Here is a 25,448-nt window from a genome sequence, read left to right as displayed (position 1 = left end):
CGCGCACTGCACGTAGGCCATCACGTTGTCGCAGAGCAGGCAGGAGCGGATGAGGTTGACGTGCTCGCCCGGGGACACGGCCATTTTCCCGATGCAAGAGTCGCGAGTCATGCGCAGCCTGTCTCCGAACTGGGGGGCCACGAACCAGAGCGTTTTGCTAAGGCTCTCCTCGATCTTGTAGCCCAGAGTGCGCAGCTGCAAGCTGGCGCTGGTCCACGTGAGGTCGTCCTCCAGCACGGAAGAGACGTCCGCGCCATCGTTCGTGATCTCGTAGCCCTTGTACAGCCTGTAGTACTTCAGCTTGGCTTCGGGGTCTGCTTTCGCCTCCGGGCCGTCCGCCTTCCTGGGGAACGCTTCGAACCACGGGATGAACATGGGCTTCAGCAGGGTGGCGGCGCACAGGGGGTCGCAGAAGTTGCCCTCCAGGAACGGGGAGAGAGCCACGCTCATGAGCGTGGCGAGGCTAGCTTCGTCCAGGCAGGAGCTGAGGAACACGGCCGTAAGCTGGACGAGAAACAGAAACAACATGTGAGCCGGCTCCTCTCCCTTGACGTGGGGGATCGCTTTCTCTCTGAGATCCTCCACGTCGAACAACCCCGTCAGTTGGCTAGCCAGAGATGCGATCCGCCTGGCCTCCCGCGTGTTTTCTCTGCGAAACTTGATGAACACGGAGGGGCAGAGCTCCCCGTCGCTCATCGGCGGCTTTTCGATTGCTCCGCCGTCCTGGCTCGGGGCTCCCTCGCCGCCGTCTCCGACGTTCAGGGCCTCCCGGTAAAGGCCGAGGACTCGCTCTGTGCCGAACAGTCCACACAGACCTGAGAAGAGCGCTCGTTCCTGCTGGGGGTCCACGCGAGGCACGTTCCTCATCCCGGTGAAGTGACCCAGGTGTTCGGCGTGCACTCTCAACACCCTGTCGGGGAACAGGGCCGGGCAGTAGACATGCAGCGTGACGGGCGATCCGAGGAGCACGGGCGCGAAAGCTTCCACGGGGCACGGGTAAGCGACGGCGGAGTCGTGCGGTCCGGTTGCCACGCAAAAGCAGCCCTCGTCCAGGCTTACCTTGAGTGCCTCCACAACCACGCCGTGTGCCATAACAAAATTAGACAGGGTTCTCGGGACAGTTCGAGCGTTCGAGCTCAGCTGGTCAGGCTGCTGACGAGCAAGGCCAAAGCTCCGGTCGAGGATTACGGCGAAGCCTACTCGCTGTGCTCTAACCTTTGGGATTCGACTCTGCGCCCCGTGCTGGTCGGCTCAGACGGTCTGTTTGGAGAGGGGACTGTGCCCGACCGCGACAAGCTGTCCAAGCTGAGGGGGCGCGAGGCAATGCTCAGGGTGGCCCTGCTTGCTGACTTCTACAGGTTCCAAGCAGAAGATCTGTTTTTTGACGAGTCGCACTCTTCGCACAAGGCCCTGGCCCTCAGACTGGAGGCTTTTAGGCTCATCTCGGACCAGCGGGCAGAGGGCAGCTCCGTCGTCCGACCTCCCTCTCGGGAGAAATCAGGAGCGCCTCTCGACGGCGGAGCGGGCCCCCAGGCCAAGTCGCGGCGGAGCCGAGCGGCTCTCGGAGCGAACGAATGCGGGAGACGGGTGACACGTGTACTGCGCTCAGTGTCTCCTTTCGCCACCCTCCGGACGACCTCTGCTCCATTGAGCAGCCGCCCGGAAGGCGACGGGTCGAGCGGAGACCCCGTGAAGTGGTCTCGCTTCTGCTTTGCCCCCAGGAGACGGTCGTACCACTGCAAACTCGTCAGAGCATTTCAGTGCGTGAAGGCCTCGGGCCACTCGATGCTCGCGCTAAATTCGGAGTGGCCCTTGAGCTGCTATTACAGGCTGGCCGCCGCTTACACGACGGACCGGCCGCTCGAGATGGCCGCGGCGTGCATCCCGCAGCTCAGGGAAGCAGCGGACATGGTCAGCAGGGAGCAGTTCGGGCAGCTGCGAAGCCAGAGCCCCGAACGACGGATGCTGCTGTACGCCGTGTTGAGCTGTCACATAAACTGGATAGACTACAACCACAAACAGATACTGCTGGCACCCGTGGGGCTTCCGGGCCGGGACCGGGCTCGGGCCGCGGAGGGAGACCTGAGGTGCGTCAGGTGTCTGAAGAACCAGACGTTCCGATCGTCCGAAGTGAAAGGCAACCCCAGGAACATCGACGTGGCGTTCGATTTCGAACAAATGAAATTCGTCTCGTCCTGCTGCGCGGCCCCGGTGGCGAACGTGCCGCTCAGCACGTCGACCGTGAACACGTGCACCTTCACCGACCTGAAGCAGATGTACACCGTGTGCCCCGCTTGCAAACAGACCATTTTCTCCGAAGTACTAGTGGATTTGGAAACGCTCCACACGCGCTGCGTGTTTTGCGCATCAAACCGAATCGGCATCTGAGATCCCGTCGTGTCCTCCTGCCCCTCCCTCCTTGACCCTCCAGATGGACCGGGAACCGGGGACCGAGGCGTCAGTGTTTCGAAGCGTCTGCGAGCTGCCCGACCCGACGTTTCGGGACATAATGGACAGACACTACGGGAGCGAGGCCCACTTCGCCTCTTCTCGAAGACCTCGCGGAGGGCCCGCTCTGAAGACGGGCAAGTACGACAACCTGTCCGCGTACCTGGACACCGTGTATGTGCTGGGAAGGAGGGAGCGCGTGATCGAGGAGATAGTCCGAGCTCACAAGAGCTTGGCGGTCGTCGAAGAGGACCCAGCTCCGAACGAAGGCAAGATCCCGGAGGAGGCGTCCTCGGCAGGAGCGCCCGTTGCTCTTGTCGATCCTCTGCACGATTCGCAGTACTTGGACGGCGTGGCGAGCAACACCACTCTCAGCTTCTACGCGGAAATCGGAGGGGAGCGTTGGGACGAGGACCGCCCGGGAGGGTGTGAGGCATGAGAGCCTGGGCTCGGGACTCCCGATCTCAGGGGGAGAAAGACGTCAGGCTGACGCCCTGCGATATCACGACGCCGCGTTGGTGTCATTGTGTTTCTGTGTGCTGCTTGTGTAATTTTTGGTTGGTTTTGGAACACGCTTTTGATGGTTCGAGTCAAATAAAAGACACAACATTACAGTCTGTGTGTAGTTCACTTCAGTATAGTTCAGTGCGTTTCGAGTATGCTCCAGGGGCTCTCATAAACTCAGCCATTCAAAGTGGCAGGTTTCCTCGCACAGAGTGAGGTCACCACGTCGCGTTAGGCCCCTTTTTAGGTAAAATACGTGCCACTTAGTACGCTGACCTTCCCGGACCCGAAACCGTACACCGTCTGCCCCGCTTGCAAATAGACCATTCACTAGTGGACCTAGACACGCTCTACACACGCTGCGTGTTCTGTTCATGGAAACGAATCGGCATCTGAGATGTCTTCGCAACCTCCTCTCCGAACCCTCCGGATAGAGCGAGCCGTTTCAGCGCCCGAAGGCGGATGGGGACAGCGGTTTGTGGAGTTCGGGGTTCGTGGCTACTACGAGCCGTACGTCATGAGGTATCACGACAGAATGATCGCGACCCTGCCTCGCCCCATCTCGGAGAGGAAGGAACGAAAGCGTGATCGAGGAAATAGTGGACCCTCGCAAGAGTTTAGCGGTCATGGAAGAGGACCCCTCTCCGGGCGATACGACCGACGAAGGGGAACGCAGAAGAGGAGTCCGCGGCAGGAGGGCTCAGAGTGTTCCTCGATCCGCGGCACGCCACAGACCGCTTAGGAGAAGATCGGAGATCCTAGGCGATGCAATAATGGTGCGGAGAAGCCAAAGAACTCGGCGTCGTAGACCACTGATCTACAGAAGAATGGCTCCCACACAAAGAACAGCCCGAATTTCGGGGGTCGTGCGAGACAGCCGAGTCCGAGGAGAGGAACGTGAGCTCGGCACTCCGCAGAGGAGAGGAACATGAGCTCGGCACTCCGCATACGAGGGAGGATTTCAGGGGGGGGGGGGGAGAAGGACATCGGGAGGCCACCCTGCTATAACGGTGTGGCGGTGCCATTATGTTCGTGTGTGCTGCTTGTGTAACTTTTTTTTTTTTCCTTTGGCACATGTTTTTGACGGTATGAGACAAATAAATGAACAAAAAAAAAGGTTGGTGTGGTGTTTAAATTGAACTTAAGCTCTCAAGTTGATCCGGGTTTAGACGGCATGTGCGCGACGGGGCCTTCCGAGCCTCAACTGGTTGTGGAGCTGGAGGGGTCCGATGCTCCGGTCCTTCTGGAGTACACGTGGGTGCAGCTTTACGAAATAGAGAAAAGGTTGCCCTCGAGCGTGACGCTCACCGGCCCGAAACTAGGAGGTCCCGTCTTCATCCCAGTCGGGCCCGGCGCTCTGCGAGGCGCGCGCTGCATGGTCCTGAGGGTGGTGTACTCGCAGGGGAGTGAGAGTTATGGTCTGGTGACGGACAGGCATTTCAGAGCCGCGAAGGGACATGCCAAGGGCTACCCGGTGAAAAGGATCTCCGTTTTGGCCAGCGCACCCCTGGCCTGGGTTGAGCTGCGCCACTCCGAGCACTACGACACAGCAGAACCTGGAGCGAGTCTGGCCTGCGGACATGGAACGGATAAGGCTGAGAAGCTAGTGTCCTCGATATATACCAGCTTGAACCGCTTCTCCTACTACACGGTCGCGGCGTCTCGCGACGGGGACCTGTCTGAAAGGGAGAGAGTTGCGCGAGAGGTCACGGTCGCGACGCTGGCCACGCTGGGAGCCCCGCTCGCGTTTAAAATCTTGCACGAACAAAGTCGGCTGACCGTGGCCCGCGCTGCGCTTCGTACTGACGGCAGAGCGTCAGACTCGAGCTGGCTCCCCGACCCCACGCAAGCCGTCTGGGGCACCAGTGTGCTGTGGCGACGAGAGGGTGACGCAGACCCCGGAGCCCTGTCCCGCTGGGTGGTCAACAGTCCCCTGAGGCCTCCTTCACCACCGAGCTCCGGCGTGTGGCTGCTAGCGCATCTCACTCGCTCGGGGATCGAGGTGGTCGAGCCCGAAGGCCCAGACGTCATTTCAGCGGACCGCCAGGTCCGCGCGCCGTACTGGGCCGTGGTGTTGACCGCACTGTGCTGCGGAGCGCTTTCGCGTTGGTCTCGCGAACTGGACCTGCTCTCGCGAGAGCTGCGGAGCGCTGGGATTTCCTGGGGGCGAATCTGCCAACGGTGCGGTTTCGCGAACGGCGTCTGCCCCTCGGCCTGCGAGCCAGCGGCCCTAAGGACTCTGGCTGTGTCTCAGATCGACGGCCTGCTCTTGGGAAAAATCTGCACGACCCTGTGCGCAACGGTGCCGGCGCAAGGCGGGAGGCTCTGCCTGAATCACCGTAGGACATTCGGAGTCAGTGCGGAAGAGCTGAGGGAAGGCGGGAGGCACGGCGGCGGGCTGGAAGGCAGCAGGGGGGATGAGCCGAGAAGCGAAGCCAAAGAACTTCACCGTCGCGCGGAGGCCGAGGAGGAGCCGGACGCTGGCTGGTGGATCTGGCAGAAACGGGCTCGACTCGAACTCAGGGAGAAGGTGCTCGGACGCTCAGTTGGAGAAGATCCCTCCTACCTCAGGTTGTGGAGCAGCTACTACTCGAACGGGAGGGCCGACGAGCTGCGAGCGCAGCTCGGGGGGGCTTCTCTCTCGTCAGACTATTGGAAAGGACTGTCTTGCGGAGTTCTTGGGTATCATATCGGGACTTGTCCGTTCGGGCTCTACTGCGACCTGCTCGACATCGAGGACCGATCCCGCCGTCTCAGCAGACCGCCCGTCGACGAGGAACAGCTATTTGGAGGAAGCCCTTGACGAAGCCCATGCGTTCCATAGGCAATTCGACGCCCTGGCCAAATGGTTCCACAAGAATCTGGCCTACGCCGAGGGCCAGGAGGCGATGCTGGGATTCGAGCTGACATCCGAACTCTGCGTCAGCTACGACGCGGCGCTTCACAGGTTGACGGGAGCAGTGCAGGATATGTTCCGCGACCGGACATTCGTGAGGGAACCTGGGGGACTGGCACTCGCGGACGAAACCCTGGGAGTCGTGTCCGAGATACTCGCCGGGGGAAATGAAGCGGAGGACGAACGTGGGCAGCGGGCCCTGATGCGTGCCCTGGAATCACTTGAGTCCGCGTCCCCGGGCTGTGGTACATTTCACTGGCCTCAAGCTGAGCCACAGGGCCGCCTCAGTCCCTCACACGTTCGCGCCTGTTGGAAAAGTGTGGTAAGTGTTGGCTGGGTCCTGCATGACAAAGTCCAGAGTTTAGCGGAGCGTCTCCAAGTCGCGTCAAGAGAGGCTCGCGACCAGAAAACATACGAGTCCCGCTTGGCTGAGCTGAGCGATCAACTGGGGCAGGTTAGCCTGAAGTACACCACGGACAAATCAGCCCATCAGCAGATGAAAATAGACCTCGCAAAAGAGCACATGGAGATGGAAGCCAAAGTTAGAAAAGCAAACTTGGACATGGCTGAGCTGCGGCAAGAGTTAAGTTTCGCTGAAAATGTCATAGCCTCATCGAAGAAGGACTTAAGCGAGAAGGGGCGAGTCCTGGAGAAGCTGCAGAACGAAGTGAAGGAAATGAAAGCCGAAAAGGAGACAGCCTTGATGCTCTCGAAGAAATCGGAGGCCGAAATGAAGCGAAACGAAGCCGAGAAGAAGTCCCTGTCAAAGCGCGTAATTGAGCTGGAGGCCCATCTGAAGCAGAGCCGAGAGCTGGCCGCAGAACACTTAGATCGAAGCAAGGTGGAGGAGGAGCGCGCATCAAAGCTCATCGCCCAGCTGCAGGACCGAGAGAAGCAAGCGGAGGCCGAAAACGAGTCCCGGTCGAAACGCGTCAACGAGCTGGAGGCCGAACTGAAGCGGAGTCGAGAGCTGGCCGCCGAGAACGCAACCGCGACAGACGAAAGTCAGAGCCAGACCAAGGCCCTCCTGACACGTCTGAAACGGGCCGATGAGACGATAGCCGGACAAAAGTGCCTCACGGAAAAGCTCACGTACGAAACGGAGATTCTGAAAGGTATCGTGGCCGTTGTGTGCCAACTGATAGGCGTGGAGAAAAGCGCAGTGGAGACGGAGCTGATCGAAAGAATCCGGTGTGCCGCGCTGTGCTCTGCGAAGAGAGTGTCACGGCTGCTCCGGCACGACTGCGTCAGAAGGCTAAAAGGACTCGACCGCAGCGAAGATGAAGCGATGGGATCCCCCGGAGGCTCGCTGTTCCAGGACTATGAAAATTACATAAGGACAACCGTGTCATCTCTGTGTACGGAGCAAACTCCGATGGAGCACACAGAAGCGTCCTGCAGCGACACCTGGAGAAGGGTGGCCAAGCGAAAGCTGAACCTGGGCTCCCGGCAGGCCAGCCCCACAAGCGAATTGACGGAGGTGGACGAAGGCTCGAAAACCGGTGCGTCCACGCCGACGAAAGTACACAGGGCCGCCTCGTCAGGCGGAGACGCGTTCCGATCAAACTGCGCTTCTTCCAAGCGCCCTGATTTTTTGAAAACGGAGGCCAAGTCAGAAAGATCGGAGCACCTACGTGTCCACTGCGTGCGACTCGGGGAGAGCTCGGCCTCCGTATCGCTGCCAAACATTGTGCGGCATTACACCCATCAAGACGTGAGGCTCATACACTTGGGTGAGAGCAAAAGCGCTCCGAAGACCCTTTGCGGGGTGCTCCAGACCACAGATGATGTCGCCAGGGAATGCAGCGCCGTGGATCTACGGTGCTCGAAAGCGTTCCTACAGCTATCGCAACTTCTCAGCTGCAAGCTGGTCGCTATCTGGTCGCCTTGCGAAGGATACGAGATCCACGGGGCGTCCACGGAGCACCTGTACGCCATCGTGCTGAGTAAAGACCCCGATCCGGCCCGCGAGACGAGGTGCTACATGGTAGCGACGCGTGAGGGAGGCGCAAACCCAGAGGAGCCGTACTTGTACAATTTGGCGAAGCTGACAAAGGTCAAATCTGCACAACCCGCCGCGGTCAACTGTTCAGATCCGCCGCATTGGGATCACGTAGATAAGGCGAGCAACGCTAGCGGCAGGGCGCCGGTGGTGGAGGTTTCGGAAATCACCCTGATCGGAAATTGAGCCGCTGTCACATGAGGGGACCAGTTCAGAGCATAGGAGCCTGGGCTCGGGAACGCTTGTTTGGGAGAGAAGGATGTGGGGCTGCCGCCCTGAGACATTATGTTTGCCATTAGGTTCATTGTGTGCTGCTTCTGTATCCTTTTATTTTCGGAACATGTTTTGGATGGTTGAAGTCAAATAAAAGATAAAATGCTGTAGTCTGTGTGGTGTTTAAATCGATTTCATACCGACGTCCTTGTGTCAAGCGGTTCTGTGCCTTTATTGCGTGCCCTTGCATTTCGAGTTTGCTCCAGATGCGATCATGAAATTCACTTTTTGATCAGACGGAAAGCTCTCCCGTCAGGGCCTTTTTCCTTTGACATACTAATGAGGCTGCGGCAACGGGAGGACGACCCAAGGGGCCGAGAAGAAGAAAGGCAACCTGACCGTTCTGAGATCACGGAGACTCACGGAGACCCTCAAAATGCACAAGCTCCGGTTGGGTGAAACCAACGGTCGCAGAACGCTGATCGTCAGAACCTCATCCGAGGAGACGACTTACGCGGAGCTCGAAGGAATGGGTGGTAGAACGGAAGATGGTCGCTACCCCCTTGGCCGCTGCGCTTGTCCAGACGAAGATTTCGCCGGTTGGGACTCTGACGTTGATGCTCTGAGCGGAGCGAATGCTTTGATAGCGGCCGGCATCGCAGCGTTGCCCGTACGGGTGAGGCGCGTGGGAAAGACTCACTTGTTCGTGGAGTACGCGATTGCAACAGAGAAGAACGGAGACCCGGATTTGCGGCGCATGGGGGTGGCGTGGCTCTGCACGAATTACTCCGGCGAAGGGACAATACTTGCCAACGGAATGCACGGCGTCATCCGCTGCTGTGAAAGAAGACTCTTGGAGGGCATTGCCGAACAAACACCCACCTGGACTTTGCTGCACGTCCCCCCTGACAGGGACAAGCACTGGGGCACGAGAATACAGCCTGTTTCTTTGGAGGAGATACGTTGCGTAAAACGCAAGTGAGCACGGCTGGAAAGTGCGTATAAGTCTGCACCAAAGATTTTCAGACAGAATACTGCGACGCCAAGACAACTCTGTGAATGTCCACGGCAAACGAATAAAGAGCAGAAAAAGTGAATGTGTCTGAGTCTTTTTATTTGCTTAAGAAGCTCAACGATATCAGGGTCAGCGAAACAACACGGAATAACACACTTTGAATCTTTTCAGATACAATGTAGTAAAAACACGTTGTTCTTGTCTTGTTTTATTTTTTATTTTAAACAAACACCACAAAAAAAACAAATAAAGACCTCGATGCCATAAGCCTTGTTGCGCATGACCACAGGGCCCCGAGAGAAACCGGGTAGACCGTTCAGGCCAGCGCGTCACAAATTTTGGACAAAGCCCCTCTTTGCTAGTGAAGCAGAAGAAGGCCGGGGCAGAGGTTACAGGGATTTGGGACTGTCGAGAAGACGACGGCGGGGACGGTGGGGATAAGGCCGAGGCAGGGGTGACAGGGATTTGGGACTTTCGAGAAGACGACGGCGGGGACGGTGGGGATAAGGCCGGGGCAGGGGTTACAGGGATTTGGGACTTTCGAGAAGACGACGGCGGGGACGGTGGGGATGCAGCAGGTGATGGCCCCGGCATTGACTGTGGAGGGTCCGCGATGGTTGAAGAAGCCAGAGGATGTCAGGCTCTGTGAGAGCTGCTGGGGTGGGGAAACGTCCATCTGTCGGTAGCCGTCCTTGTTCAGAGCGGCTCGGGGCTCTGATGTGGGCTGAGCGGGGAGCAGCTGATGGGAATTGTGAATAAATCCACAACTTCCGCCGTGGAGGCATGGGCGCCCCTTATAGAAATGGTGGCAAAGGTTCATTTTGAGCTGCAGGCTCCGCAGGTCTCCGTAGCCATGGGCGTACCGACATTTCCCTCCGTACTTGCAGACGCCGTTCTTCGCGAAGAACCAGCACAATTTAGTCTTGTAATTGGCGGAAATGTTCAGACAGTCAGGTTTCTGCTGCGGCATGCCGCCGTCTCTGTAGCAGCCCGATTTGCTCATTTTGTTGGTAAGGGCAGACGTGGGGGATCCGTGATGGTTGATGAAGCGAGAGGATGTCCGGCTCTGTGAGAGCTGTTGGGTGTTCAGAGCGGCTCGGGGCTCTGATGGGGCCAGAGCGGGGAGCAGCTTATTGGAATTGTAGATAAATCCAACCATTTTGTTGGTAAGGGCTGTGATGTCGATGTTGGATATGAAGGAAAGAAAAAAATAAGAATAAAAAATCCCCAACTAAATCCTTTCTACGTAGGAGCTGTGTCATAGAACACAGAGAACACAGCCGCTAAAATTTCCTAGTTCCAAAGCTGCAGACGAGAGATGGGGCCAGCTTTTCACCTCGCCAGGTCAGCGTCCAGACAGCCCGACCTTTTCTATTCACTCTGTCTGACCGCAATTGACTCTGTCCGACCGGCGCTAAGGGAGTCCGACAGTCATTCACTCTGTCCGACCGACCCTTAGGGAGTCCGACCACACATCACTGAGTCAGATGGCATCTTACGCTACCAAACCGAGATGTAGGGGAGGGACTGAGAAACGCTGGCTCCGACCTCAGCTCTCTCACACCGATTTCCACTCTGAGAATCCGTCCTCCGCCATGAGAGGCCGACCGAGGCAGGCAGACTCTGACGCCATGCTCTGCGTTCCTCTCCCCTGAATCACCCTGTTACGTGATCTCTCCTGCCTGTGAGCGAGGGGCGTGCTGGGTTTACGCGAGCTGACCGGTCGCGGCCTCTCTTTCGGGCTTGTGGTTGGGATTTGGCCAGGGACCTTTTTTTTTTTTGGGCAGGGGGGATTAGAATCTGCACAGCGAGTGTTTTCTTCTGCAAGTATAAAAGGCAAGAGTGGAGAGCTGACAGAGGCAACCTCTTCAGGCGTGAGTTGTGTTTGCGCACTGCAGTAAGAAAACTGTTCTTTGTGGGGTTTTTTTTCTCTTGAAGACACAATGACTACCACTTCGATGCTGCATCTGACCCTGTTCGTGTTCGTGCTGTTGACATCAGTGGACTCTTGTGTTTTACATCACAGCAACGAGCCTTCTTACTCGGACGGCGTTCGTCGGCCTGAGATTCTCATGCCTGACCTGGTTCCAATGGAGCCCGTGATGACTTTCGGAAAACTCCACAACACGACAGACTGTATGTATGTATGTGTGCATTTTAGCTACCCGCCTATCGCAAAGCGCTTCTCTCCCAACCAGTGTTCGCTGTCTTCTGTTTGCAGTGCTCAGCAAGTTGAAGGAAACCGTGAGAAAGGCTCAGGAGGAACTGGATAGATGGCCTAGTCAGAGAAATGGAGCCAAACCTCTAGCCCTGTCTCTCGTCGCAGCGGCTGCCACTGTTGTTTTCGCCGCGCTCTGAGACGAAGAGCGGAAGCTGAGTTGAGCCCGAAGCCCTCAAAAGACCCGAGGGCCCTCGCGCAGTTACGAAACAAACTACGCCAAGTGGTGTTCCACGTTGAGTGCTACATCCCTTTTCATCTCCATCGCTACAAACGTGTAAGCGTGCTCCCAGAGCGGGCCAGTGGTGCTGAATGATACATCTGCTATTATGGTCAAACGTATTCAAAATAATAAACAAAATTTACACCTGTACGATACATAGAGTCTGTGGTCATTGGCTCATTTTTTTTTTATTGAAAAATGATAAACTCAGACATTGCAAAGCCTCTTGAACTGTGTATTTTTACATGACACCCGTGACGCATTGTTGCAAGACCTCAGCCTTTTCTCCGTCTGTCATGTGGGACAAACGCTTCCATTCCTCATCGTCCAACAGCTGGCGAGCCGTAAGCCTCTTGTCGTGCCTGAGAGCGATTAGGCGGAAGGCGATGCGTTTGGTGTGCTCACACTTCATAGTGTTGGGTATCAGTTCCTGCCTGGCGGGCGTCGATTCCTCCGCTCCCCCGTCGGGATCCGAGGCCGCCAGTGCCATGACTTTGCTCAGAGTGCTGGACCCACGCGTTGCAGCGAACACCACGGCGCCTTCCTTTGCGTCCAGTATCATAGCTCCCAAACTCCACATGTCTACGGCGCACGTGTACTCCGCGGCGTTCCCGCGGACAAACAACTCCGGAGCCCTGTAGGGCTCCGTCACCACGCAAAGGCTCATGCGTCGGGAGTACTGTCTGGCTAGGCCCATGTCGCCCACCTTCACCGTCAGATCTTCCTCGAGAAGCACGTTACTCGGAACCAGGTCCCTGTGTAAGATGTTCAGTCCGTGCATGTACTCCAGGGCGTTCGCCGTCTGAAGCGAGAAGCTGGCCACGAAGCTGAGCGGAGCCGGTGGCTGGCGGTGAATAGCTTTGGTCAGCTCGAAGGGCACGTGAGGCATGAGCATCGCCACCCGATCTTCGTCCATGAAACAGTCCAGGAGCTGTATTATGTTGGGATGACCTTTCAGCGCTGTCAGGCAGGACAACTCTCTCACAGTCGCGTCCTCTATAACGTCTGCCTGCTTGTGACATTTGAGGGCATATTCTTGGCCGTTTCTCACATCTCGCACCCTGTAGACAACTCCGTAGGTGCCTTGCCCGATCACTGGTCGCACTGGGTCTTTGTAGTACTTCTCCATGCGGGAGCAAAAGAAAAACAAGAAAAGGATCAAACGGGCTCCTGAGGAACGTCTCCTCGTTCCCAATGCCTTAAAGTGCGTGTCTAAGAAGCGTCCTCTCGTCCACACCGGTTGTTTCAGTGTCTGACACTGGCCCTCCAGACTTTAAAGCACTCTGAGGGCAAAGCCCCCGGAGGCTGTCAGAAAACAACCACCGGGTCACATCCCAAGGTGCGTGCACAAGAGTGCAGTTCCGACCGCAAAAACAAAGAGTCCAAGTGCCGGTCCTACAAGGTCATGGCACTTCGTGGCTTCAGGTGAAGGGAAAAAGTCAGCGAAGTCATCCTGGTCATGAAGAAAGCGTTAAAAAAAGAACAGAAAGAGGAACAGAAAAAAAAAAAAGCAAAACATGAAGACAAATTGTTTCATAACAGCGATAGCATGAAGTTCAACCCCCTAGAGTACAGGCCACTCACCCAACACATCTCTTCCAGCCAGCCTCTGTGCTCTGTGAGCAAGTACGAGGCGATCGCCTCTGACACTGTGTCAGCCAAGAGGGAGCCAGGGCTGCCACTGAACCTGTCCTGATGTTGGCACACCGCGGCCCCCAAACATATCAGACTGACCACACGGCCCCAGTTGATGATCCCGTCCTCGAAAAGGCTTTTCGCGACGTTGACCATCGCGGCATCGGGAAATGAATCACCTAGATCTGAAACCATCTCTAAAGTGGGACACCGGACAAGGAGAGATCACGCTGAGCGTACAGATAACTCTGAAAAAACAGATCTGTTTGTGCTGCTCACCTGTGTATTTCGGTCTGTGAACCTCCAGCACTTCACACACAGCTCTCGTCATAGCATTTACAGCTTCCCGACAACGCGGCCTTTCGACTTCAAAGTCTTGGCGTCGTCCAACGAAGTGCCCCAGAACACCTTTGATCAAAATTCTAATTTCCTCATCCATGCTGAGCTCTGCTCCTCAAATCGCAAAGCCCGACGATTTTCTCTTTGAGCACAGAGGGGGGTAAATAAAAAGCTGTATGAGGAGAAAACCAAACAAACAACAAAGCTACAAGCAAGCCTAGGTGACTTTGAATTCAACCTAGGTGACTGTGATATTTCATTTTCATCACTGTCCGTGCACAAAGGCTCTCTCTGTAGGCTCCGTGTCACTGGGACTCCCTGAATTCAGTGTACACAGGGATCGGCGGTCGTACTCTGACTATCGGTCGGAGTCACTGAGCGACGGTCGGAGTCACTGAACGGCGGTCAGAGTCACTGAGCGGCGGTCGGATGTTCTGAGCAGCGGTCGGACTCCCTGCGCGACGGTCGGACACTGTGAAAGGCCGGCGGACACTGCAAAGAGCAGTCGGATTGTTTGTCTCATGACTGGCCTCCGTGCAAGTTGCTTGCGAGTGTGTGTGCAGTGGTGGTGAGCAGATTTCTCCACCCTATCCCTCCTAGCCTAAGGGTTGGGCCTGTGTGCAGTGGTGGTGAGCAGATTTCTCCGCCCTATCCCTCCGAGCCTCAGGGTTGGGCTGTTCAAAGCATCGAGGAGGTGGGAAACCCCAACTGGGAGGATGTAAGTGGCCTTCGAACCTCCCCTCTAAGAGCTAGAGAGAGCGCAAGGATCAGGGTTGGGCTGTTCAAAGCATAGAGGAGGTGGGAAACCCCAACTGGGAGGATATAAGTGGCCTTCGAACCTCCCCTCTAAGAGCTAGAGAGAGCGCAAGGATCTCGCAGGACTTAGGCTGAATTCACCAGAGTGGATTAGGAGAGCTGTTGCTGCTGTTTCCACTTTGTCCGTACGCGCATTCAACAGGTCTTGCTTTCGAAATGGCTACGGTATCGGCGACTGAGGCGGCCGCGTCTACAAATCAAACCTTCGTCGTTTCCAGCAGCCCTCCGTGGTACTTCGATACTGTGGACCACGACGAGGTCTTCACGTGCTCGCACCCACGTGGCGTTTTCGATGCAGTGGTAAGCATGATGACCCAAAAGGAACGGCGCCTGAGCAACGAAGAGCACCTGCGTTACAGGCCGAGGGTTCTGAACAAGATGATCAGAGACGCGGTCATAGCGGACTCTGGTAGGATACCCCAGCGTCCCTCTCGATCTCTCCTGCTCGCCCTTATGGACCTGGTGGACCTTCTGGGAGGCAGCGACTTCGGATCCATCGTCACTTCGGACAGAGCCGGCCTCAAGCAAGTGTTGCTGACGTGCGGAAATTACACGGCGTACTACCTCCCCGCCGAGGAGCTGAGGGGAAAGGATCGGACGGTGGTGCCCGTGGTGACGCAGCACTCGACGAAGGAGAACCTGCTGCGTTACGACCCCGCGAGGTCCATGGTCGGGACCTACATGACAGACATCCCCGGAAACGACGGCGAAAGCAAGGGGTCTTACTTCGTGCAAGAGGTCCTGTTCGCCCCGACCCTGGACAGCCTGAAGCTGCTGAGGAAGGTCGCGGGCCACGCGTTCGACTTTTGGGACATGTCGCTGGAGATGCCCACGCACGTGGAGGCGCTCTGTCCGTCCTTCCAGCAGATTCAGCCTTGTCAACTGCTGATATCGAACACACCCGGGTCCCCCGGCAGGGATCAGAGCAGCCAGGCTGCGTTGGCCTCTCACCTGGAAGATGTGGAGCCGATGTGCTGCGCGCCAGAAGTTAGCCACGCATGGGAGTCCTCGAGCGACAGGAAGAACGAGGGGGACGCCGGCGTTGACTGTTTCGGGGAGGACGCAGTGAAATGCGACCTGAGTCGTTTCACGTACAAAGCCAGCGAACCCCGCATGGTGTACTTCAGGTCAGGAGGGAAAGCGTCAGATGGGAGGCGAAGCAACCTGGTGCCGACGGTGGCCGTGAGAGCGGAGCAGAGACACTTGCCCACGCTGTACGTGTCCACCACGCTCCGGTTCTACAGGCTCTTGAAACGCAGCTGCGTGAAAGGCAACGGAGAGCTCGCGAGCTGCTGGAACGAGACGCTCCAGGAGATGGCCCGGGAGACGTATCTGTCGGGGCAGCTCACGTTCCAAGAAATCAACCAATGGGCGCTGTCTGCGTTCACCAAGCGCGTCGATCCGAACGGGTGGTGCGACCGCATACCCAGACACGTGGAGAGCAAGTTGGCGGACCCCAGGATGATCGAAATCGCTGAACTCGCCATCACGTTCATGAACGCCAAGATCCCAGGCGCATTCGCCGTGGCCGAGCTGCTGCACAGTCCACTTGGGAAGCTGCAGAGGTACTGCGAGTTCCTTAGCAGGTACGCCTCGGACGCTACGTTCAGAAAAAGCGAGCGGGATAGGTTCGCTGCCTCGGTCATGGAGCTGATCAGGAAGGAGTGCGGTTCGCTCGCTCGGCAGTTGCGCTGCTACAGCCAAAACCGGAAAGACGCCGATCCCGAGACGGCCCGCCGAGCGAAAGCCTGCGCCGAAATGGTGGACAGAGAGCCCTGGGAAGTGAACAAGATCCAGAAAGACTGGTACACCATGTGCAAACGCGACCAGTGCAACAAGGAAGACAAGGAAGCGCAAGCCCACGCCAAGGAGGTGAACGCGGCCGCCAAAGTGGCGTTCCTGAAGCTCAAAGTTTACTGCAGCAAGCTCAAGAAACTGGGGATCAACGCAGCCCGCTTTGACGGTGACATGGGCGGCAGAAATCCCGCTTGCGGAGAGCCGGTCGAGCCAGGCGAGGGATGTAGACAGCCCCCGAACGACCGCTCGGAGCTTTTCAACCCCATCCCAGAGCCCGTCCCGGTTTCGACATGGATGAAAAACTTGTCCGTGTTGCTCCTGAGCTACCCTTGGTTGCACGACTCCTTGGGGTACCAGAGAGAGGCCGTGTGCAAGCTCCTGAACCTGGACAGCGCTCTCCTCGGCGAGGCGAACAGGGAACTCTTGAGAGAATGGGTGGCGTACAACCAGGGCACGGTCAACGAGCTCCGCAGGCGCGGCATCAAGGATCGCCTGAGCCGAGCGTTGATCCAATGCTTGGAGTCCCAATCCACGCAGAGGTGGAGCGACAAGGTGGCCCGGTCCTTCGCGGCACTCCAGCGCAAGGCGGCGTCCAGGCGGGTTCCCCGAAGGCACCTCTCCCCGCCGCCGCCAGTCAAGAAGCCCGAGAGGAGTTGCCGCCAGACCGTCGGCAGAGCTCGACGTCGGTTGTCCCCCTGGGCCGAGAGCGTCCGAGCCTCGCGGTCTCCGGCGACCAAGAGGAGAAAGGTCGGGCGCCGCCAGAGAAACAGTTTTTTACTGAGCGAAGCCGAGGAAGACAACGGCCTGGAACCTCTCAGCTCCGAAAGCGAGGAAGAGCCGGAGTATTTGAGCGACAGGGACACGGAGAGCTCTTCGGATTGCGACAAAAGCTCAGACGACTACGATCGCAGCGACAGTTTCATAGACGACGCATCGTCGTCCAGCGAAGAAGACATCGAGGCGGGAGAGGACAACGTCGCCAGGGCCAAGAGACGCGAGGACGGAGTTGACCGTCCGTACTGCGTGTCGCGACCTTCCTCGCCCAGTAGCGCGTACAGACAAAGAGCTGGCGAGGAAGCGGGCTCCAAGGCCAGGTGGAACGAGGACGGGGTCGGCCGTCCGTATTGCGGGTCGCAGCCGTCCTCGCCCTCGTGCAAAAGCGACCGGCGGGGCTACAAGCGCGCACTCAGCTCGGACAGCTCGGAGACGGAAGGCCCATGGGCGATGCGAGTCTCCGCGAGGCCGAAAGGCAGAGGGTCGAAGTCGAGACCCTCGGTCGAGCGGGAAAAGAGGCCGGGGCTCGAAACCGCGCTCACGCGGCGACAACGCAACGACACCGAAGACCACTCCAAGACTTACTCCAGCGGCCGCAAAGACGTAAGACGCCCAGAGAGAGGGCTGCAAAAATCAGCCTCCGGGAAACCGCTGCGTTTCTCTGGCGAGAAAGGCAGAGAGGCCGACGGTCGAGGTTCGAAAAGGTCCGGCGCTCGGATCGCTCGTTCGCGCTCCTCCAGTTCGGAGAGTCGAGGGTCCGCGTCTGAAGGCAGCGGTTGGGAATCCGAAGGGGCCGACCTTTCTGACAAATCGACCGCAGGCCTCCGTTCACGCAGGGAGCGTGAGGCCAGGAGCTCCCTGAAGTCGACGGACCTGGGCAGGCGGTGCCAAACCGTCAGGTCTCGCGGCGAAAGGCGAGAGACCGACGGTCGAATTGTGACGTCGCCGGCAAAACCAAAGCCGATCACGCCGGTTAAACTGAGCTGTTCGCCGGGCAGCTCGGAAGCGAGCGACCCGCAGAGAAAGAGGAGCGCGGAGCGCGCGGGGTCTCACGCCGAGCACCCGCAGCTCACAGAGGACCCAGAGCCCACAGAGAACAGAGAGCCTGGAGCCGATTTGCTCGCAGGAGGGTTCGGAGAGGGACCCGGTCGCCTCTGCACAGATGGCAAGGACGAGCGCAAGGCGTCTCAGCGGCGGCTCTCGCAAGACGAAAGCGATGGAGAGGGAAGCGCCCCGTACACGGTGTGGATGTAGAAAAGGTCGAGGAGTGGCTAGCTCGAGCGGTGGGGGCGGACGAAGAAGACGAACCCGACTCGACCTCTTCGACCTCTCCGTTGCACTCCTGTCTTCAGCCAACCTTCGGACAGAACGCATTGGAGTCACGGTGGACAAAACTGGGGCTCTCGTTTGGGACATTAGTTCGATGCGACCGCAGACTGTCTGGTGCACCGCTTCTACATCCGTGGGATCTGTGTAATTATGTGTGATGAAATAAAAATCAAAGTAAGACGCTTTGCTTTGAGTGTTCTTTCTTTTTTTTTTCTTGTGCGGTCTCACGGTAAAACTCTGCAGCTCCGATAAGCGTAGAACGTCACACTGCGTTGCAGCAACGCGGAAAATGCCTCGAGGAATACCAGAGTATACCTCTCCGCTTTTACATTTATTTTTCTAAACATAACCTTTTCTGATCTAACTCTTCTTAGCACAGAAAATGAAAATTAAAAAAAAATGAAGCAAACAAAATACAGACATCATTCGGAGTCTACACGAGGGTCTTTATTGTCACAATGATCAAATGAACACAGTCATGGGTTTGCATCACCCTATGGCGCACTGGCAGAAAGACACATCGTGAATAAGCCTACGCCCAGGCGGGAGCTTGTCTCCTGTTTCCACTTCGCGTTCTCCAGATCCAGAGAGCCGTGCAAACAGTCAGAGCCGTGACACCGATGGATATCATGACAAACAGTCCTCCTGAGAAGACTGAAAGAGAGCGGGGATAGAAACAGTCAACAAATGGGTCCAAAAACCAAATTAAAATATTGTTTGTTTTTTTTAAAAAAAAAATACCACTCGCCTCGCTTAACTTTCACGGTCGCTTTCTTGCTGCTTTCGCCAGAGACTACGGTGCAGACGTAAAAAAAAGCCTGCGTCCTCGGGCGACAGTAACAAGGAGCTGCGGATGTCGTAGAGCAGCTGCGAGGTCCGCCAGACGGCGGTCGTGGCGCTCAGATTCCTGCCCGACGGAGGCTCGGTGGACCAGGTCAGCTCGGGTTCCGGGTAGATCCCCACCGAACTGCACACGGCGGTGTCACCCACCTGCTCCAGGTGGACTTCGGTGACCGGAGCTGCTTTGAAACGAAGACAGAGCTCAGCTCAACCTGTTTTCTTCTAGGCCCAAGCGGCCCCCTCGAAAGGGACCGCCGGCCCCTCTCACCTTCAGCATCCCTCGTCGCATCATTGTCTCTTTCGTGAGTGGCCTGGGTGTCGTCCAATGTCCACCTGGATGGAGGACGCTCCGTTGGCCGGGTCAGATCGGGTTCCGGATTGATCCCCTCATAACTGTAATTGAAGGCGTAGTCTGGGTCGTAATAGATGTCGTAGTACACCACCTCCTCGCTGACTTTTAGTGTGAGCGGTGAACAAAAACAAAAAAGAACTTTTAGTCAACGTCACGATACTGCATCTCAACCCGTAGTGTGGAATTCGCCATCCCCTGTTTTCGCTTTGCTCTAGCCGCGTTGCGCTGACTGTTTGGGTTATGACGATCGCGCTCGTACTCGGAACAATGTCAGCAAGCTTACAGAGCACTCACCCTCCACGCTCTGGGTCCGCGCGACAGTCAGAAGTAGCCACGGTAAGAATGGGAGCCCTGTCATGGTTTAGCTGCTCAGATGGCCGAGGCCCGATCGAGTAGGGTTGGGGTCGCGGAGTCTGCTGCGGGAGACGCAGAAGGACCTTTCGACCGTCGTCGCTCGCCGTCTGCTTCACTTTCGTCCGAAGGGACGCTCGCAGAGCCCGGTGAAGCAGCAGCAGACGTTCGTTGATTGAGGCAAACACTATTCCACTTTGCACCACTCGATCACACCCGAAGACCGTTCCGACACGTCACGCAGAATTCCCCGAAGGCAGGTCACAAAGTCGGGTTACCCGGTGTCTTTTATAAATGGCAGAGGGGCGACAAGCTCACACCGTTGGAGGCAGACGAAGAAGACTCAACCCCTTTAACCTTTCCGTTGCACTCCTCTGTCTTCTATCTCCCTTCAGGCAGGGCCTATGGAGTCCCGGCGACCAGGGCCCTCGAAGACTCTCCGCTCGCACGGCGCACAGAGCTCTCGCATGATGACCTATTTGGAAGAGCTGGCCGACCACGTTGAAGTGCCTCGCTCGGGGGAGGCCTCCTCATCGAGTGGAAACCGAGACGTCGGGCTTGTGAGCGTCTACTCGCATCGTGGGCGTGCTGACGACGGGGCGAAGCGGACGAAGACCGAAAGCTTGTGCTTACGCTTCCACACTCCCTCGGTTGACGAGAGCACAGACTCTGACCTGTGCTCCGCCTCGACTGCTGTAGTGCCCGATGCAGCATCTCAGTGTGATCACGTGTGATGAGATACAAAATAAAATCATGTCAGACGTTTGCCCTGTGTCTCTTTTCCTTGTCTGCACCGTCTGAAGCGATCGGCGCGTCGGGTTTGCGCTCGGAGGACCCGAGTGACCTCAAGCAGAATCATTGGGGCCCTGCTACGCGTAGCCACATTGTTCAAAGTGCCTCATAGCATTTTCTTGTCCTTTATATAGTTTTTGTCCTAACCACACTTTTTCAGCACTGAAAAGGATAATAACGAAAACAAAACAGAGACATCTTTCAGAGGTGGACTCGATGGTCTTTATTGTAACGGTGATCAAATGAACACACACATGGGTTTATGTCTTATGAAGTAAGTCACTGAGGTTGATAGATGCAGGAGCCAATCCCCTTTTCATCTTTCGTCGCATCCTCCAGACGATCGCGCAAATCGCGAGAGCAGCGAGACCGATGGGGATAAGGACAAACAAAACACGATTTCGAAGTCGGCCTGAGAAGAACAAGGGAGATGTTCCGTTAAACCGAGAGTTGATGGTGTCCATCAGCTTTTGCAAATAATAAATTCAATTGTTAAAAATAAATAAATAAGAGCACCACTCACGTAACTGATATTAAATGCAAATGTTAAAGATAAATAAATAAATAAATAAATAAATAAATAAATAAATGAATAAATGAATAAGAGCACCACTCACAAAACTGAATTTTCACTGTCGCTTTTTTGCTGTTTATGCCAGAGGCTACGGCGCAGCTGTAAACCAAGCCAGCGTCCTCAGGAGACAGTTCCACGGTGCTGCGGATGTCATAGAGCATCCGTGAGGTCCGTCGTACGGCGGTAGTGGCGTTCAGAGTCCTGCCCGACGGAGGCTGGGTGGACCAAGTCAGCTCGGGTTCCGGGTAGATGCCCTCCGAAATGCACACAACGGTGTTGTCAACCTGCTCCAGACGGACTTTGGTGACCGGAGATGCTGCAGAAACTAAAAGAAGAAAGAAACAAACAAATTTAAAAAAAAAAAAATTGAAATAAATAAAAAATGGAAAGCCTCTCTCACCTTCCACCTCCCTCGACGCTTTATCGTCTCCTTTGCCAGTGGCCTGGGTTTCGTTGGGGTCCACGTCGACAACCTCGGTCGGTCGAACCCGGGAGTCGCTGATTGCGTGGACAGTCTGCGTGGACTGCTGGGGGGTGGTCATGGTGTGTGTCCGAGGAGGAGGCGTCGGGCTGGCCAGACTCGGATCCCGGCTGGACCCCTCTTCCCCGGCTGCGCCGCCGCCGTTCGACCAGCCAGGTGGAGGAGGAGGCGTCGGGCGGGCCAGACTCGGATCCCGGTCGAACCCCTCTTTGGCGTGACCGTCGGTGACAGGAGCTGCCGCGAGACAAAACTCGGACTTAGGGCCGCGTCTTCGCTTAACGGTCACAGGGGTTGACTTAATCACAACACTTGCGACTCTTACCTTGCACCATTACTTTGACGTTTCTGGTATGCCCATTTCTCGAGCTGACAACGACACAACGGTATGATCCCTGGTCTTGAAGCTGCACCTTTGACAGCAATATTGAAGCATTTCCTTCAAAGATCTGATCCTCGAACAAGGAGGTTCTGTTGTTGACATTCCCCCTGTCAGGGTTTGTTATACCATATGTGAGGAAGGGAACTATCTCTGGATCCTTAAACCAGCGCACTGTTATGGAGCCCTCCCTCGGAACACTGCAGGGTAAGATGCAGGTTTCCATGACGAGGCAGGTAACGTCGGTGTCTGTAACTACATGACAGCGGCTTAAGAAAAAAAAAACAAGAAAAACAAAACCCCACACATTTTCACAAAGATTCATCAAAGTTTCACCATCTGCCTTCCACAACACAACGAGTTCACTCACCCTCAGCTCTCAGTGTCCACGCGAGAGTCAGAAGGATCCACGGTCCCAATAGGAACCCTCTCATGGTTTATCCGCTCTGATGACTGAGGCCAGATAGAGTACGGTTGGGGTCGAGGGAGTCGGCGGTGGGAGACACAGAAGGACCTTTCGACCGTCGTCGCTCGCTGTCCGCTTCGCTTTCGTCCGAGGGGGCGCTGAAGTTTAATGGGAGCTCGGGGAGCCTGGTAAAACCGTAGCAGATGGTGGTGATTCAGTCAAACACTGCATTCACGGCGGAGTTATAAGGGCTTCGTTCGACCCGCCCAAATCCGTTCCGACGCTAGATGGGGAATTCCCTGAAGGCAGGTCAGGAAAGTGCGAGTTCGGGGCGCATCCGAGTTTCTCGAGCTACATATTCCAGAGAACTCGTAAGGCGAGAATCGAAAGGGCATGCTCATACAGTGAAGGCCGCTCGATTCAATGGCTGAACCTCTCTGCCATCTTTGTCTGTCTTCTATCTACTTTCACACGTAATCGTGTGAGATGATACACAAAGTAAAATCTAGTCAGACGTTTAACCTGGGTTTCCTTTCTTTTGTTTTTTGCGCAGTGTGAAGCGATGGGCTCGGAGGACCCTACCGACCTCGTGGTGAAACCCCGTTAAGCGTAGGACGGTCACCCTGGGTTGCCGCAAAGCGCTCGAAGGCTCATGGAGCATGCCCCATCCTTTTTATTTTTTCGTAACCACACTTTCTCATTACTGAAAAAGCAAAAAGAAAAACAAAATACAGACATCTTTCAGAGGTGGACTCTAGGGTCTTTATTGTTACGGCAATCAAACGAACACACACAAGGGTTCACGTAGCAAAAGTAAGCCTGTGAAGTTGGAACAATGCATGAGCAGGCAGATTGGAAAGGTCCGTCGCCGAGAGTCCCACGGTCAGGCGGGAGCGCATCTCCTGGTTCTCCCTAGCATGCTCCATATCCCGAGAGCCAGGCAAATTGCGAGAGCCGCGACACCGACGGGGATCAGGACATAGATCGTCAGAACTTTTCGGAGTCTGCCTGAGGAAAACGAAAAGAAATAAGCCGTGAAAGCGAGAACAGATTGAGGATAGTGACGCCTCTGGCGTTCGTGCATAATCTGAAGTCCAACAGTAGGTGCAAAAAAAAAGAAACTAAACAAATGAACCACTTGCTTCGCACACCTTCCACCATCAAAGTTGCTTTCTTGCTGTGCTTGCCAGAGGTTACAACGCAGCTGTAAACCATGACAGCGTCCTCGTGCGACAGTAACAAGGAGCTGCGGATGTCGTAGAGCAGCAGCGAGGTCCGCCAGACGGCGGTCGTGGCGTTCAGAGCCCCACCGGACGGAGGCTCGGTGGACCAGGTTAGCTCGGGTTTCGGGTAGATCCCTTTCGAGCAGCAGACGACAGTGTCGTCCACCTCCTCCATGCGGACTTCGAGGACCGGAGCCGCTGCGAGAAACGAATCCTGGGCTCAGCGCAACCCGTTTGCTTGGCGGGCCAAGCGTTCCCTCTCGACAGTGACCGTCGGCCCCTCTCACCTTCAGCCTCTTTCGTCGCCCCATCGTCTCGTTCGGGAGTCGCCGCTGTGCGGTCACGGTCCGCGTCGACGTTCTCTGTTGTTGGACCGTGGTAGCCGCCCTTGTTGGGAAACGGCTGCGTGGACCACCGGGGGGTGATCGCGGCGTTCAAAGTCCTGCTGGCCGTAGTGGGCTCCGTCGACCGAACCGGTTCGCGTTCCCGGCTGATCCCCTCCGAACTGTCGAGGACCGGAGCCGCTGCGAGACAAACTAGAATTTAGAGCCGCATTTTCGCTAAACGGTCACCTAAGTCACTCACCGCTCTTACCTTGCACGTTGACGTTGACATAAGTGTATCGCTCATTCTTACGGGTTGTAACGTAGCAGGTGTATCTTCCCTGATCGTGAAGCTGCACCCAGGACAACCGTAGTGAGGCATTACCTTTAGAGACCTGATCCGAGAACAAGAAACCTCTGCCCTTGACATTCCTGAACTGAGGGTTCGCGTTGTAATATGAAAGAAAGGGGGTGCCCTCGTTATCCTTAATCCAGTGCACTATCGGATTGTCTCCTCTCTGAAAACTGCAGGGTAAGATGCAGGTTTCCATGATGAGACAGGTGATGTTGGTGTCTGTAACAACGTGACAGCGACACAAGAAAGAAAGCAGAAAAAACATTTAGCCGGCAACCCTCCCGAGCCCCTCTTCGACTTTGTAACCTGACTACACAGACTCATCGAATCGAGCCTCTCAAAACACAGGCTCATCGATCGTACTCGTGCTAGGAACAGTATCAGCAAGCCTACAGAGGACTCACCCGCTGCGCTCAAGGTCCATGTGAGAGTCAGAAGTAGCCACGGTCTGAATGGGAGACCTCTCATGGTTTATTCTGACGGGATACACGAAAGTATCTGTCAGCAGTCCGAAAGGGAACGCGAGATTTTAATAAGAACTGGCGGGCCCTAGTACCACTGGAGCCAACGGACGGTTACACTACCGTACCCCGTACCCCCGGTGGAGCGAGCGCACAGTTTATCTCACCTCTGAAAATAAAGGAGAACCAGACACCTGAACACAATACATTTTATTTTCACTCAACGATACAACAAAAAAAAACAATGTGTAGGTCCCTCGAAGGACACCTGAAAACAATCAAACAAACGTGAAAAAGTCAAGTAAAAGTACAGAAACAAAGCCAGCCGAAGCAGATCTCAGTGTAGCGTAGCCGTGTCTCTGGGACATTCATCGACACACATACATGAGCATGTACGCTGCACCTTGGCGGGGGCCTCCGATCGAAGGGCTCCTCACTAGCACCGCAGGTGAGTGGAGACGATGAGGGGCGAAAGTCTGGCAAAGAGGTCGACCAGCGAGCTCTCGGAGGCGCCGTTACCGCACAGGCGTACGAGCGCGATGACGATCCTGTAATACACTTTGGTGAGTTCGGGCACGGGGCTCCGTGCTGCGTGTTTGGAGATCATTACGACGGGGGCCCATTTCAATAGACCCAAGGCGACCCGAGGGTCTGCGTCGTGAGTGTAGCACCTGCCGTCTCGGGACAGCTGCACTCTGTCGGGGC

At 56.2% G+C, this 25,448-nt stretch overlaps 2 protein-coding genes across 8 annotated transcripts; both read right to left on the bottom strand.

Moving 5' to 3' along the window:
* Nucleotides 1–20,743: 20,743 nt before the first annotated feature.
* On the bottom strand, nucleotides 20,744–22,615 carry LOC144987920 (uncharacterized). 5 transcript variants are annotated; one of them, XM_078937724.1, is made up of 5 exons: nucleotides 22,346–22,615; nucleotides 21,922–22,230; nucleotides 21,519–21,833; nucleotides 21,162–21,443; nucleotides 20,744–20,956 (listed from the first exon to the last, which is right to left on the bottom strand). In XM_078937724.1, the coding sequence occupies exons 1-5, from the start codon at nucleotides 22,407–22,409 to the stop codon at nucleotides 20,805–20,807; spliced, it is 1,122 nt and encodes a 373-aa protein (XP_078793850.1). In that variant the 5' UTR covers nucleotides 22,410–22,615; the 3' UTR covers nucleotides 20,744–20,804. The 5 variants fall into 5 exon arrangements, with proteins under 5 accessions (XP_078793850.1, XP_078793848.1, XP_078793849.1 ...); XM_078937722.1 differs by having other exon boundaries at nucleotides 21,162–21,833; XM_078937723.1 differs by having other exon boundaries at nucleotides 21,922–22,433.
* Nucleotides 22,616–23,120: 505 nt separating this feature from the next.
* Nucleotides 23,121–24,910, bottom strand: LOC144987921 (uncharacterized). 3 transcript variants are annotated; one of them, XM_078937728.1, is made up of 5 exons: nucleotides 24,687–24,910; nucleotides 24,199–24,501; nucleotides 23,892–24,128; nucleotides 23,533–23,802; nucleotides 23,121–23,389 (listed from the first exon to the last, which is right to left on the bottom strand). In XM_078937728.1, exons 1-5 carry the CDS (start codon nucleotides 24,748–24,750, stop codon nucleotides 23,265–23,267), a joined length of 999 nt encoding a protein of 332 aa, XP_078793854.1. In that variant the 5' UTR covers nucleotides 24,751–24,910; the 3' UTR covers nucleotides 23,121–23,264. The 3 variants fall into 3 exon arrangements, with proteins under 3 accessions (XP_078793854.1, XP_078793852.1, XP_078793853.1); XM_078937726.1 differs by having other exon boundaries at nucleotides 23,121–23,802; XM_078937727.1 differs by having other exon boundaries at nucleotides 23,121–23,802; nucleotides 24,199–24,709.
* Nucleotides 24,911–25,448: the final 538 nt, after the last annotated feature.

Source organism: Oryzias latipes, chromosome 19 (genome assembly GCF_053564925.1).
Source record: "Oryzias latipes strain Hd-rR chromosome 19, Olatipes_Hd-rR_3.1".
NCBI classification, from domain to species: domain Eukaryota; kingdom Metazoa; phylum Chordata; class Actinopteri; order Beloniformes; family Adrianichthyidae; genus Oryzias; species Oryzias latipes.
The sequence above is the reverse complement of the archived record's forward strand: the minus strand, read 5'-3'. Positions and strand labels throughout refer to the sequence as shown.